Source organism: Pogonomyrmex barbatus, unplaced genomic scaffold, assembly GCF_055798465.1.
Source record: "Pogonomyrmex barbatus isolate J1 unplaced genomic scaffold, ASM5579846v1 scaffold13, whole genome shotgun sequence".
NCBI classification, from domain to species: Eukaryota; Metazoa; Arthropoda; class Insecta; order Hymenoptera; family Formicidae; genus Pogonomyrmex; species Pogonomyrmex barbatus.
This window is the reverse complement of record NW_028297109.1, coordinates 7,931,953-7,944,898: the sequence shown is the minus strand read 5'-3', so window position 1 is coordinate 7,944,898 and position 12,946 is coordinate 7,931,953. Positions and strand designations below refer to the sequence as shown.

General features: G+C 33.6%; 1 protein-coding gene across 2 annotated transcripts in view; it reads right to left on the bottom strand.

Annotated features, from left to right (window-relative positions):
- Shab (Shaker cognate b) overlaps positions 1-6,594 on the bottom strand; it is a 43,372-nt gene extending 36,778 nt beyond the window's left edge. For both annotated transcript variants that reach the window (XM_089072296.1, XM_089072297.1), the window contains exon 1: positions 5,157-6,594. In XM_089072296.1, the coding sequence (XP_088928422.1) occupies positions 5,157-6,452 (1,296 nt within the window). In that variant the 5' untranslated portion in view covers positions 6,453-6,594. The remainder of the gene's footprint in view (positions 1-5,156) is intronic.
- Positions 6,595-12,946: the final 6,352 nt, after the last annotated feature.

Below are 12,946 nucleotides of genomic sequence, written 5' to 3'. Positions count from 1 at the left end.
AAAAGTTGCGTAAAGGTTGCGGTGACAATGATCTACAAGAATGTCGGTGTCAACAATGGTTCACGAAATTCCGTGCTGATGATTTTGATCTCAACGACGCTCCTCGGTCAGGGAGGTCCACCGAGGTTGATGACAGTAAAATAAAGGCATTGATTGAATCAAACGTTACACGACACGAGAAATTGCAAAAACATTGAACATCCATCATTCAAGCGTTCATGACTACCTGAAAAAGCTGGGATACGTAAGCAAACTCGATATTTGGGTTCCTCATGAATTCAAAGAAGTTCATTTGACGCGTATAAACATCTGCGATATGCTCATTAAACGTGAGGAAAACGATCCTTTTTTGAAGCGACTGATAACTGATGATGAGAAGTGGATTGTTTATAACAATGTAGTGCGCAAACGGTCTTGATCCCGGCGTGATAATTCGCTTCAAACGACATCAAAAGCAAATCATTCATCAGAGAAAGGTTATGCTCTCAGTGTGATAGGATTTTAAAGGTGTCGTGTTTTTCGAGCTTCTGCCATGGAATCAAACAATCAACTCGAATGTGTACTGTCGGCAATTGGACAGTTTGAACGAATCCATCATCCAGAAACGTACAGAGTTCGTTAATCGTAAAGAGTTGTGTTCCATCACGACAACGCGAGACCACACGTTAAAAATTATTGGAGCTTGGATAAAATGTGTTACCACACCCACTATACGCCTGACCTTGCGCCGTCAGACTTCCACTTGTTTTGCTCTCTTCAAAACTCCTTGCATGATATAACGTTTAACTCAAGGAGACAACTCAAAAGAGGCTGTAAATCAGCACCTTCAATTTTTCGCCGATAAAGATAGGTTCTTTTATGAACGAGGAATTATGAAACTCACTGAAAGATGGCAAAAGGTTATCGAATAAAACGGGCAATATATTATTGATTGATCTTTGTTCCTTATATAAATAAATGACCTTTGAAAAACATAGAAAAAATACGTCATAACTTTTCCGACAATCCAATATTTACTTTAGTATATATTTATCTGTTATATAAATTTGTATATATTATAAATATATAAATAAATTTTTACGAATTTATATATTTATATATTTCGTGATATACACTGATATACGCATGCGTATGTATACATATAATACCGAATTGAATTCGCTAGTAGCAAAATTATTAATAACCATTAGGGAGCGGTGTCAAGAAAGAATCAACGTGATACCTGGTAATCGCATATAAAACACTCCCATTATCATCGATGTCGATTATGTCACGATGATTATTCATTCTTAGCATAGAAACAGACTAGTGATTAAAAGCTAGATTCTAATAATAAAAAGAGAGAAAAGGATTAGTATTATGTTAAAGTAATATTCATTAATAATTTTGTGTGTGTGTGTGTGTGTGTGTGTGTGTGTGTGTGTGTGTGTGTGTGTGTGTGCGTGCGTGCGTGTGTGTTTGTATGTGTCATGGATTAATATCAATATCAAATCTATTATGATTATGCACATACTTACTCAGACACTAAAATGAGAGCATACATATTATAATGTAAGTGTTAGCTATGAAAATAAAACATTATCTATCTATGATGTTAATTATATTATGCTAAAGTAAAATAGAAAAGATTTTGATTCAATTTATAAATGACGATTGTTATATATGTATACTCATGAGAATTCGATTTTGCTGCGCGTTCATGTAGAAATTATTTTCTTAAGATAAATCTGATAATACTCAAATACTGTTATCTTGTAACAAATAATGCAAGTGATAAATAATACCTTGATTGTTTTTTTTCAGTCAAAGAAGATCTTAATCAAAAAGATATATCAGATTATTACTTGTAACATAATAAAAAACAGATTTTAAATATATTTGAATTAAACTTGTTACTTACTTTAAATGTTTTAAAAAATTTAATAGAATTGTTAATATGATTTCAAATATGCTATTTGTTTTATTACATCCTTCCTTTTTATTATGTTGTTTCTCTGACATCATGAAAATCTTAATAGCATTATGAAAAAGATCATACATTATATATTAAATATGTTATTAATAATTGATTTTAAGTTTAATTCTTGTTGAATAAATTTAACATTAAACATTAAATGATAATAATAACATTAATGTTTTAATACTTTATAAATATATTAAATATAAATTAAACATTATTTTATTAATACGTTTTATTAATTATTATTACAAAAAATTAGAAAAAAAATGTATAATATATATAAATATGTTTTACTCAGTTTACTCCATACTAATTGCACACGAATGTTAGTCAATTATGAGACACTCTGTAAATTTACACTAGTAAGTTATTCGATGCTGTGATTTTAATTCCAACCATTACTAATAAAAAATCAATATATGCGTAATAAATAAATGCAAAATGTTAGTTAACCGAAAAAAATTATGATTTCTGATACAAATTTTTTTATAAGACAGAAATAAAAAAACTTTTATGACATGAAGGCGAAAACGTCACGAATCATCTGTATCATGATGAGCACGCCATGTTAAATTCAAAGATAGAATTAATTGGACTTAATTGGACAAGTCTTAAGATCTGTACCGATATTAAATGATATAACTTTTGTACAATAACATAACGTTTTGTGTTAAAATCATCAGCTATTTAATTATATAATATTTAAAATAACAATAGTTAAATACAAAATAGCTTATTAATTTTACTAATTTTACGACTTTGTCATTTAAAATACAGTTTTATATAAGTAATAAAATTAATATAAAATACATGAAACTATATACATTTGTTGTTATAATTCATTTTACTTTGTGTGTGTGTGTGTGTGTGTGTGTGTGTGTGTGTGTATGTGTGTGTGTGTGTGCGTGCGCGTGCGCGCGCGCGCGCGTGTGTGTAATGTTTAATGTTAAATTCGAAACAAATATATGTGTATAAATAATAATAAATAAAATTATAAATAAAAAATTATAAATAAAAATGTATGTACGTCTGCACGAATTTAAATCATAAGTTTATTATGTAAGATATTAAAATATATAAACATCAAACTCTTTATCATTTATAAAATAATAACAATTATCGATAGAGATAATTTCATGTGGCGAACTATTAAATTAAATAATAATAAAATATATTAATTGAAATCATCGTTGCAACTAGTATTAATAACAAAAATAAAGATAATATATTTTGTGTATCAAAGATACATATATGTATACATTTATGTGTACCAAACATAAACAATTCCGTTTTGTAACTTTTGGAAACTTCTTAGATAAAAATAAAAAACATTGAATAGAATTCAATTATGAATGAATCATATGACAATATAAAAGAACAGTAATAAATTTTTTACACAAAATAATATTTTATAAAAAATCAATATTCAAATTATAATTAGATATAAGATTTTAATAATAACTTTATTTATAATTATATATTATCAATAATATTTTTAATGCTTTTAACTATTAACTTTTAATTATTACTTCTTTATCACAAAAATATTTAGATAATTACTTGTAACAATTTTAAATAATCAATAATGAATGCCACATCATTACTTGGGTAACTCAATTTTTTATTCAAAAACAATCGTTTTTTTCATAATCATCTCATTATCTTATAAATCACAATTTAATAGATATGTCAAAATTTAAGACACTTGTAATTTCAATATTAAAGTTATTTGAAAAAAACATTATATTTTCTAAAAATATTAGAATCTCAGTTGTTTATGCGACAAAATATTACTATAATTTTAACATATTAACATTTTAAATTATACAGTTAACATTCTTTATTCTTCTATATTTCTCCTTATTTATTACTGTTTTTACTCTCGTACTGTTTTCATTATTTCATTTGCATGACTATATAATCACAGATATAGAATGAGAAAGCAAGTAATAAACATTATTCAAGTACAGAAGTTAAAATTAAGAGTATATGAAGAAATGTATCAAAAAGAAGAAGAAGAAAAGAAAGAAATATAAATGCTGGATTATTTTAAAAATTATAAAAGAAAAAATGATTAACAACTTGATATAGATATACTCCCAGCAAACACATTAAATATAAATATTATATAACATAGAAATAACATATAATATAACAGATATTACACTCTAATTACATATAGTTATATATGTATATAATTAACTGGATTATAAAATTACATTTATTTACATTATTTATTTTTCCATTATTTATATGTTGTAGTAAACGAATAATAATATAAATGTCACATGTTATATGTTATATAAATTATATTATATTTAGGTTATATTAATATTAGACAATTTGAATTATACGGGATTCTAATCTAGCATGCGGTACCGCCGCCAGATGGAAGCGCCGGAAATCTATTCCTCGTAAGTAAAAACTATACAGAACAGAATAAAAGATGCAGTATCTTGAGATTATTTGACAACAATTTGACAACAATAAAGGTTTTTGGAAGATGAGTCCTCAAAACAGGATTCCCAGATAAAAGTAAATATAAATATTAAATATTATTTTAACAGTATATTTATTAATTAAAATGAAAAAAATAACTATAACAAATTATATAGAAGTTATATTATATATTGAAATTACTTATATTACAGTTATGTAACACTTCAGTGTTATATAAATGCTATATAACATTTTTGTAATTGTATAACAGTTACGTAATATTTCAATATATGTTATATTTATGTCATATAATTTTAATATTCATAATGAATGGGAAATTATAATTAATGTAGATATTACATGTAATATATATATATATATATATATATATATATATATATATTACATATATATATATATATATGTATATATTATATTATCATTACATTTCGTTTCACTATCATAATATAATACGATACGGTCCACTGGCTCTATAAATGCTAAAAGCGTTTAATCGGTCAATCAGAATCCAAAATTGTATGAATTGACCAATCAAAGAAAGCTTCGAAATACTAAGGGGACCGTACCCATAGTCATACATTTGTGTTTGTTGGGCTATTGATTCTCTTTTTTATTGGAATCCTATCCAGTTATGTATATGTTAGAGATCAGATGATGCGCGACGTTCTCGTGTACATTATGTTTTATCACATACATGTGCAATATAAATTAGTTTGTAAATCATAATATGACTCACCCGCGCTGCAATGGAAGTTGTTGGTTTCTCCAGAAGATCCCATAACCACTTTTGATACTGAGCACATTTTCCCTCACCAAATTCCTCCTCTTCGCGCTGTCGAAGTGATTCTGCCTCTTTGCGCATCTCCTCATGTACGTGCTCTTTGCGTTGATGATATTTATGTTGGCAGCAATTTTCAAGATAAAGTTCATCAACACCCCAGTATGCTAGATCATCACTGAACGCCAATACACACATCTCATCTACTAGGTGGAGTTTACCAGTACGATAGAAATTTAGGATCGAGCTAAAAGACTTCGGGTGCCGATCGAAAAAATATTCGTTATCGATCAGAGAATAATCATCGCAGAGCTCAGTTATGGCCTCGTGAGTATTGCAATCTCTCAATCGACCCAGACGCGTATGTGGCAACCTCTCGAGAGTACGCCAGAGTACCTCATGCTTTACACCACCAACATTAATCGAAACGCGTCGATTTAGCGCTTTAGAACGCATAATCATGAACGGCTCTGGCGGTAGGGACGTCATCGACTTCGAAAAGGCACGCTGCTGCTGCATCTGCAACGGCAGGGGCGGTGGCGGTGGTGGCGGCGGCGGCGGTGGCGGCGGCGGTGGCGGTAGAGATTGCAGGTTTATTGGCGCTATAGTACTGATCGAACCTACAGATGAAGAGAATTGAGCGTAACGAACTTCCTTATTTCCTCCACTTCCTCCTCCTCCTCCTCCTTCTCCTCTTTTTCCTTCTCTTTCTCCTCCTCCTTCTCCTCCTTCTCCTCCTCCCCGTCCTCTTCCTCCTCCTCCTCCTCCTCCTCCTCCTCCTCCTCCTCCTCCTCCTCCTCCTCCTTCTCCTCCTCCTCCTCCTCCTCCTCCTCCTCCTCCTCCTCCTCCTTCTCCTTTTCCTCCTCTTCCTCCTTCTCCTCCTCCTCCTCTTTCACTACCCATTTCTGCAGTTCCTGTAGTACATACTCCACCGAATCCTATCTCTTTACTTAATCCACTTCCTAATCCTCCCATTGCCGATATGCCGAACCCGAGATCTCCTCCGCCACCAATGCAGTCAGCGTTTCCACGACTAGCTGCACCAAGCTGCTGCAACATCGACATGCCGCCACCTTCGAACACGTAACCCTGGTCGGTGCCAATGTAGGGCACCGTGAACGACGGCGATGACGATGAGAGCACCGGGCCAGTGACTACAGTGCTATCATTACGTTCCCCATCCGTCACTGTGTTAACTTCGAGCCTTCTTTCGTTTAGCATCGGATACACTGATTGACGGAAATCCTTAATCATCAGCTAATTGCAAAGCTGTCTTTTACAATATTAACGTTATTCGTTTTTCTTGTGATTTGATAAATGATGTCTATCTCGTTTCTTTTCTTTTCTTCGTCCTCTTCCTCCTTGTCGTCACAGCGTGTCTTTCAATATCCATAAATCTGCCTAGTTTCTTTGAATGATTCGTTCGATTGATTCAGCTGTGTCATTATCTGAAAGACATACGTGACAATCGGACACACATGACAATTATGAATAAGAAATAAATCAAATTCATATTCATAATAAATAAATTCATAATAAATAAATCCATATTTTTAAACTGTTTATCAAACCTACATAAAACTATATGCGTGACTTATAATTTTTTATTTGAATGATATTTATATGAAAAGGAAGATCAAGCTTTAAAGCAGGAAGAGCATGTAATGACATATTCTGTTCTAAACAAGTAATAAAGAAGATGGCAGATAATAGAGAAGTGCATGTAACATTCAAATCTCTCTTTACCGCTTTTATGCTTCAGAAAGCATACGACACTGTGCCTACAGTAAAGTTATGGGAAAGCAATCCAATTATACTAAGTATTAACCATATTTTAATTAAAGCTCTACAAAACTTGTACGATGGAGCAAAATCGAGAGTTAATATTGGTAAATTCTTATCTAAAGAATTCATGGTGATGAATGGGTCTTTGGACTTTGCAACTCCATCGTTATTCAAAATACATATAGCAAAGGTCTTACGAAAGTGGAAAAGGAAATGCTCTAGTATGAAAATAGAAGGCTCGGTTATCTTTCTGCAGCCATATTGAATTATGACGTCGAGGCGAGAAATGACATGTAAAAAGTTTCTTGCGTCGTATAGCTTTGTCCTGTACTTTTTCCTTAAAAACATATTTTCGTATTCTTAAAATTTGTAAAATATATCATAAAGTAAAATATCTGTATCCAATAAATTACGTAAAAGTGTAAAATAAATCTTGAAATAATGGTACATTGCTTAACTATCAAAAATTACCAGATCACTAGATCTAGTTGTTTCTAATAGCTGATGCATATGTTTTTAAGGAAAAAGTATAAGAGCTATAGTAAAGCTATACAACGCAAGAAACTTTTTACATGTCATTTCTCGCCTCTGACGTCACACAACCCATGTCGCCATCGAGAGATCGAGCCTTAATATCTGCTTATACACATTGCAGTTTATAGACGATCAAGCAATAATAACCAACAACAATGAAGATATAGAACATAAGAAAACTCATTGAAGAGTATAGACAGTGAAGTCTGATAGTAAACCTCGAAAAAAGCTAAATGTCTATGCATTGGCGCTGAGCACAAAAATCTAAACTTAGAAGACAACAGTATCATAAACCTATTCAAGTTATAAATTTTCCTAGGAATTTTCAACAAAAGAGGAAACGGATGATGAAGATATCCGGAACAAAATTATATCAGCTAGAAAAGCAATAGGATGTCTGAACAGTATACTCTGGAATAAAGATAGTTCTAATAGCGCGCTCTTCGAACTCAGTCATAACAAAAAAGAAAAAAATATGGTATATACAAAGTCATAGCGAAAAGCGCGCGCGCATGTGTGTGTGTGTGTGTGTGTGTGTGTGTGTGTGTGTGTGTGTGTGTGTGTGTGTGTGTGTGTGTGTGTGTGTGGTGTAAACCAAGAGAAAAGCACTGAATATCAGTAAATGAATTACGAGGGTAGTCTGAAAAGTTTTGAGCCTTAACATGAAGATGACGTTACTCGTCAAAACCATTCTAGTACTACAATCGTATATGCTTTGAAAGACTTTTGTGAAAATTTCACCCATTTTGGACGCTCAGTTGTTGTTTGATAGTCGTTTGTGTCAGTCGATGTCAGTGTTTTTGTAAAAATGGAAAAAATGGAATATCGTGCCGTGATTAAGTTCTTACATTTGAAAGGCAATACGCAAATTAAAATCAAGTTGAAAGCTGTTTACGGGGACTCTGCCCCATCATTTGCCACCGTAAAAAGATGGGCAGCTGAATTTAAACGTGGTCGGCTTGGCTAATGATGAACATTCGGGACCAAAACTGCGACCACCGCTGATAACATCGATAATGTTCACCAAATGATACTGGATGAATCAAAGGTCGTCGAATCAAGGTTAGAGAGATAGCAGAGGCTATGGGCATATCGAAAGAACGCGTTTGTCATATATTGACTGAAGAATTGGATATGCGCAAGCTATCCGCGCGTTGGGTGCCGCGCTTACTCACTTTGGACCAAAAATGAATTCGAATGAACATTTCCAAGGCCCTGTTGGAGCGGTTCAAGCGAAACGAATCAGATTTTTTGCGTCGATTCATAACTATAGATGAAACTTGGATCCACAACTACACTCCAGAAACAAAAGAACAGTCAAAACAGTGGACTGCAAAGGGTGAACCTGCTCTGAAAAAGATGAAGACGGTTCCATCAGCTGGGAAGGTAATGGCGACTGTTTTTTGGGATAGTCACGGAATTGTGTGTATCGACTATTTTGAAAAAGGTAAAACAATAACGAGAGCGTATTACGCATCATTACTTGAACTGAAGGCAGAAATTGCAAAAAAACGGCTGCATTTGAAGAAGAAGAAAGTGCTGTTCCATCAAGACAACGCACCTGCTCACACTTCGGCGGTCGCTATGGCCAAAATTCACGCACTTCGAATTGATTGACTACCCACCGTATTCACCAGATCTGGCCCTCAGCGACTTTTTCCTGTTTCCTAAGCTTAAAGTTTCGCTTGGAGGACAGAGATTTTCATCGAGGAGGTCATCGCATACGTAAACGCCTATTTTGCGGAGCAAGATGCCAACTATTATTTGGAGGGGTTAAAGAGGTTAGAGTATCGATGGGAAAAGTGTATCGACTTAAAAGGAGATTATGTTGAAAAATAAAACTATATTTGACCGCAAAAATACTTGTTTCTATGTTAGACTCAAAACTTTTCAGACTACCTTCGTATGTTAAGATTGAATTATATAATTTATATGTGATTTACATATATGTAATTTATGTGTAATTTAATAGATCCTAAAATAATCAAAATATAGTCGATATATGAGATTAGCCTCATATTATATTAATCTAGATTAATTATTGTTCTCGACAAAAACATTATTTCTATGATATCGGTGATACGTGCCACATACGACACTACATAGATAAGAAAATAGAAGAAAATATACATAAAGCAGACTAGCAGCGGATAAAGCGGAAATTTCTACATATATTTCCACGTTACTTACCCTTTCTTTCTTCAAGTATGATCCTTCAAGTATGTTTGATTGATGAAACGACGTATCATCCTGTATTGCATTGAGACATTGCATTTCGTCACCTGGTCCCAATAAAAGATCATGATTTGTATTAATATAATAATAAAAAGTGACAATAAAAATAATGAGACGATGATAATAACAAGATGATAATGATGATGATGGCGGTGATTGGTGACGGTGGACAATGACGGTATCAGTAAAGATGACAACAATCAATGATCGATGATGGGTGACGACAATTGGTGACAGGTGATTGGTGACGGTGACGACGGTAACGGTAACGACGGTGACGGTGACGACGGTGACGGTGACGACGGTGACGGTGACGACGGTGACGGTGACGACGGTGACGGTGACGACGGTGACGGTGACGACGGTGACGGTGACGACGGTGACGGTGACGACGGTGACGGTGACGACGGTGACGGTGACGACGGTGACGGTGACGACGGTGACGGTGACGGTGACGGTGACGGTGACGACGGTGACGGTGACGACGACGACGATGACGACGACGACGACGACGACGGCGACAGTGACGGTGACGGTGACGACGATGATGGTAACAGCGATCGATGATCAGTGACGGTAATGATGATGATGATAACGATGACGAGTGGCGGTGATTGATGACGACAGTGACGACAGTAATGGTGATTATGATGATAACAATAATGATGATAACAATAAGAATCACGATAAATATGCAATGACGACAAGAACGATAACAACGGTACAATAACGACAATGACAACGATGGGAATAACAATAATAACAATGACGGCAATTACACTATCACTATCCACCACTTGTTCCATCGGGCGCTGCAATCGGCCTGCGCGCTTATCGATTAAACGTTGTGGCACAATCGCGTGTGTAGGATAGAGTATGCGAAGGTGCGTGACATTTATTTCTAGACATCTCGTATCGATATCCAAATACTTAAATAAAATTAATTTAATAAAGAAAGAAAGAAAATAGTTTTATAAAAAAAGCACAATAAATAGCCAATCTTTAAATTGAGTGGATAAAAAAAGGATCATATCATCATTACCGATATCACAAGATTATTACTCAAGCAACAGAAAGATAGAATCACATAACACCGAGAAACTTGGCAGTTATTTGAGCACTGTACTCCTATTATTACCTACTGCTGTCGGTTGCTTTTTATAATAGTGAAGATGATGGTAGAGTGTCTACCACTATAACTGTTCATTGGTGCAGACAGAGGCACTACTACTTGGATGAAAGCCAGCTGTGCGCCTGCCTCAGCGATTATCCCAAGCCACCCTGCGCTTCGGATCACGCGTCGTTTCCCGCATTTTACTCCAGTGACGAAATAGCACTTTTCAAGTGGGAGCAAATTCCACGCTCTTGCAGGCATACAAAAAAATTAAACATTATAAACGTAATGTCAACCAAAATAAGACGAAGTTCAAATAATAAGATTTTAATTGTCATTCATAGCTATTTAATCTATTACGATATTAAAGTATTAATTCGTGAAGTTGATAAAATAATTATGGCAACTAAATTATTGATTTCTTACAAGGATTTATATAATGCATTTAAATTATCAATAGAACAATTTTATAACAGTTATGCGTAATATAAGAAAACATACTTGAAAACATTACATTTCAACAGAAAAATTTTATCATTAATATTACATTATATATATATATATACACACACACACACACACACACACACACACACACACACACACTGCTATATTAAATATAATATAAAACGTGTGTGTGTGTGTGTGTGTGTGTGTGTGTGTGTGTGTGTGTATGTGTGTGTATACGCGCGTGCGCGCGCGTATGCGTGCGTGTGTACACACACACACGCGCGCGCGCACATATACAAAATATATAAAAACAAAAGCAAGATGATAAAGGCTTCAATGTTAAAAAACAAATATTTAAAACAATAGAACATAAAGCAAACATTGTTTTAAAATGACTATATTAAATCAATTCATCAATTCATTAAAAAATATGAAACAAACGTTTCGACCATACGATTTAGTCATCTTTACTTGTAAAAATTAAAATTATAGGAACAATAATTACGGGAGAAATCTCTTCATTTATTGCAAAACTTAAATCTAAAGTAACATAACGCAAAAACACATCGCAAATAACATAGGTTTGAACGACCTGACGATTGTTCGAATCTTCGTCGGTTGTGATCTCGTTCCATTATAGATTTTAAGCGCAGTCAAATATTTATAAAAAAAGAACTTCGGTCAGCAGAAGAGCCCACCAATTAAATGGCCACATCTCGCAAATAAAATTGTAAAGTGTTAGGGTCCTAAAACGAACAGCGATTATTACATCATGTCCGATAACAAAAACAAGTTAAGCTGGATGCATAATGAAAAGCACAGGCAACAAATATCAATTTATGAGAAACCGTGTATCAATGCAAAATATAGATCAATGGAAAATATAGACAATAGAAACAGGGAATAGGAATAAAATTTTCAACGTTGTTGGATTTATATTCCTTATTGCCTGTTCCTGACCAATCACAGTAATTTGCTTTGTTTAATGTTTACCTGTAACCTTTTATATTATTTTATTTTATATTTATATTATTATCTAGTTTCTATTGATATCTTAATTCGTTAATAATAGACATAGAATCAGATTTGAGTCAATAGAAACGCTACAAATTGCGCTCATTTCAATCTTGCTTCAATTCACAAATCTTTACTTCCGATGGAAACAGTATATTAAATTTGATCCATACCAAAGTAGAATCGAATTGAAGTCTTCGTTGGAAACTAGACCATTGTGGTTTATGTAGAGAATTTATATCGCTGAGTTTTGATTGGTTAGTTTTTGTTGCTATCGCTGTCATTGGTTTAATTTCCACCGGTCTTAATTCGCTTCTAATACAACGTAGAACCAGATTTGAGTCGATGGAAATGGCGACAAATTGCTTATTTCAATCCCGCTTCGATCCACAATTCTGTACTTCGATGGAAACACAATATTAAATTTGAGCCATATCAAAGTAGAATTGAATTGAAGACTGGTGGAAACTAGACCTGTGTTTCTCTTGTGCATCCAGCTTTAGTGTACACTTAATGCAAAAGTGCGGAAAGTGCATGCGATACGAACAAATCTAAGACGAGTTTTTTTTAATTTATCGATTGATTAATCGTAAAATGCGCAAATGCTGTTTTTATA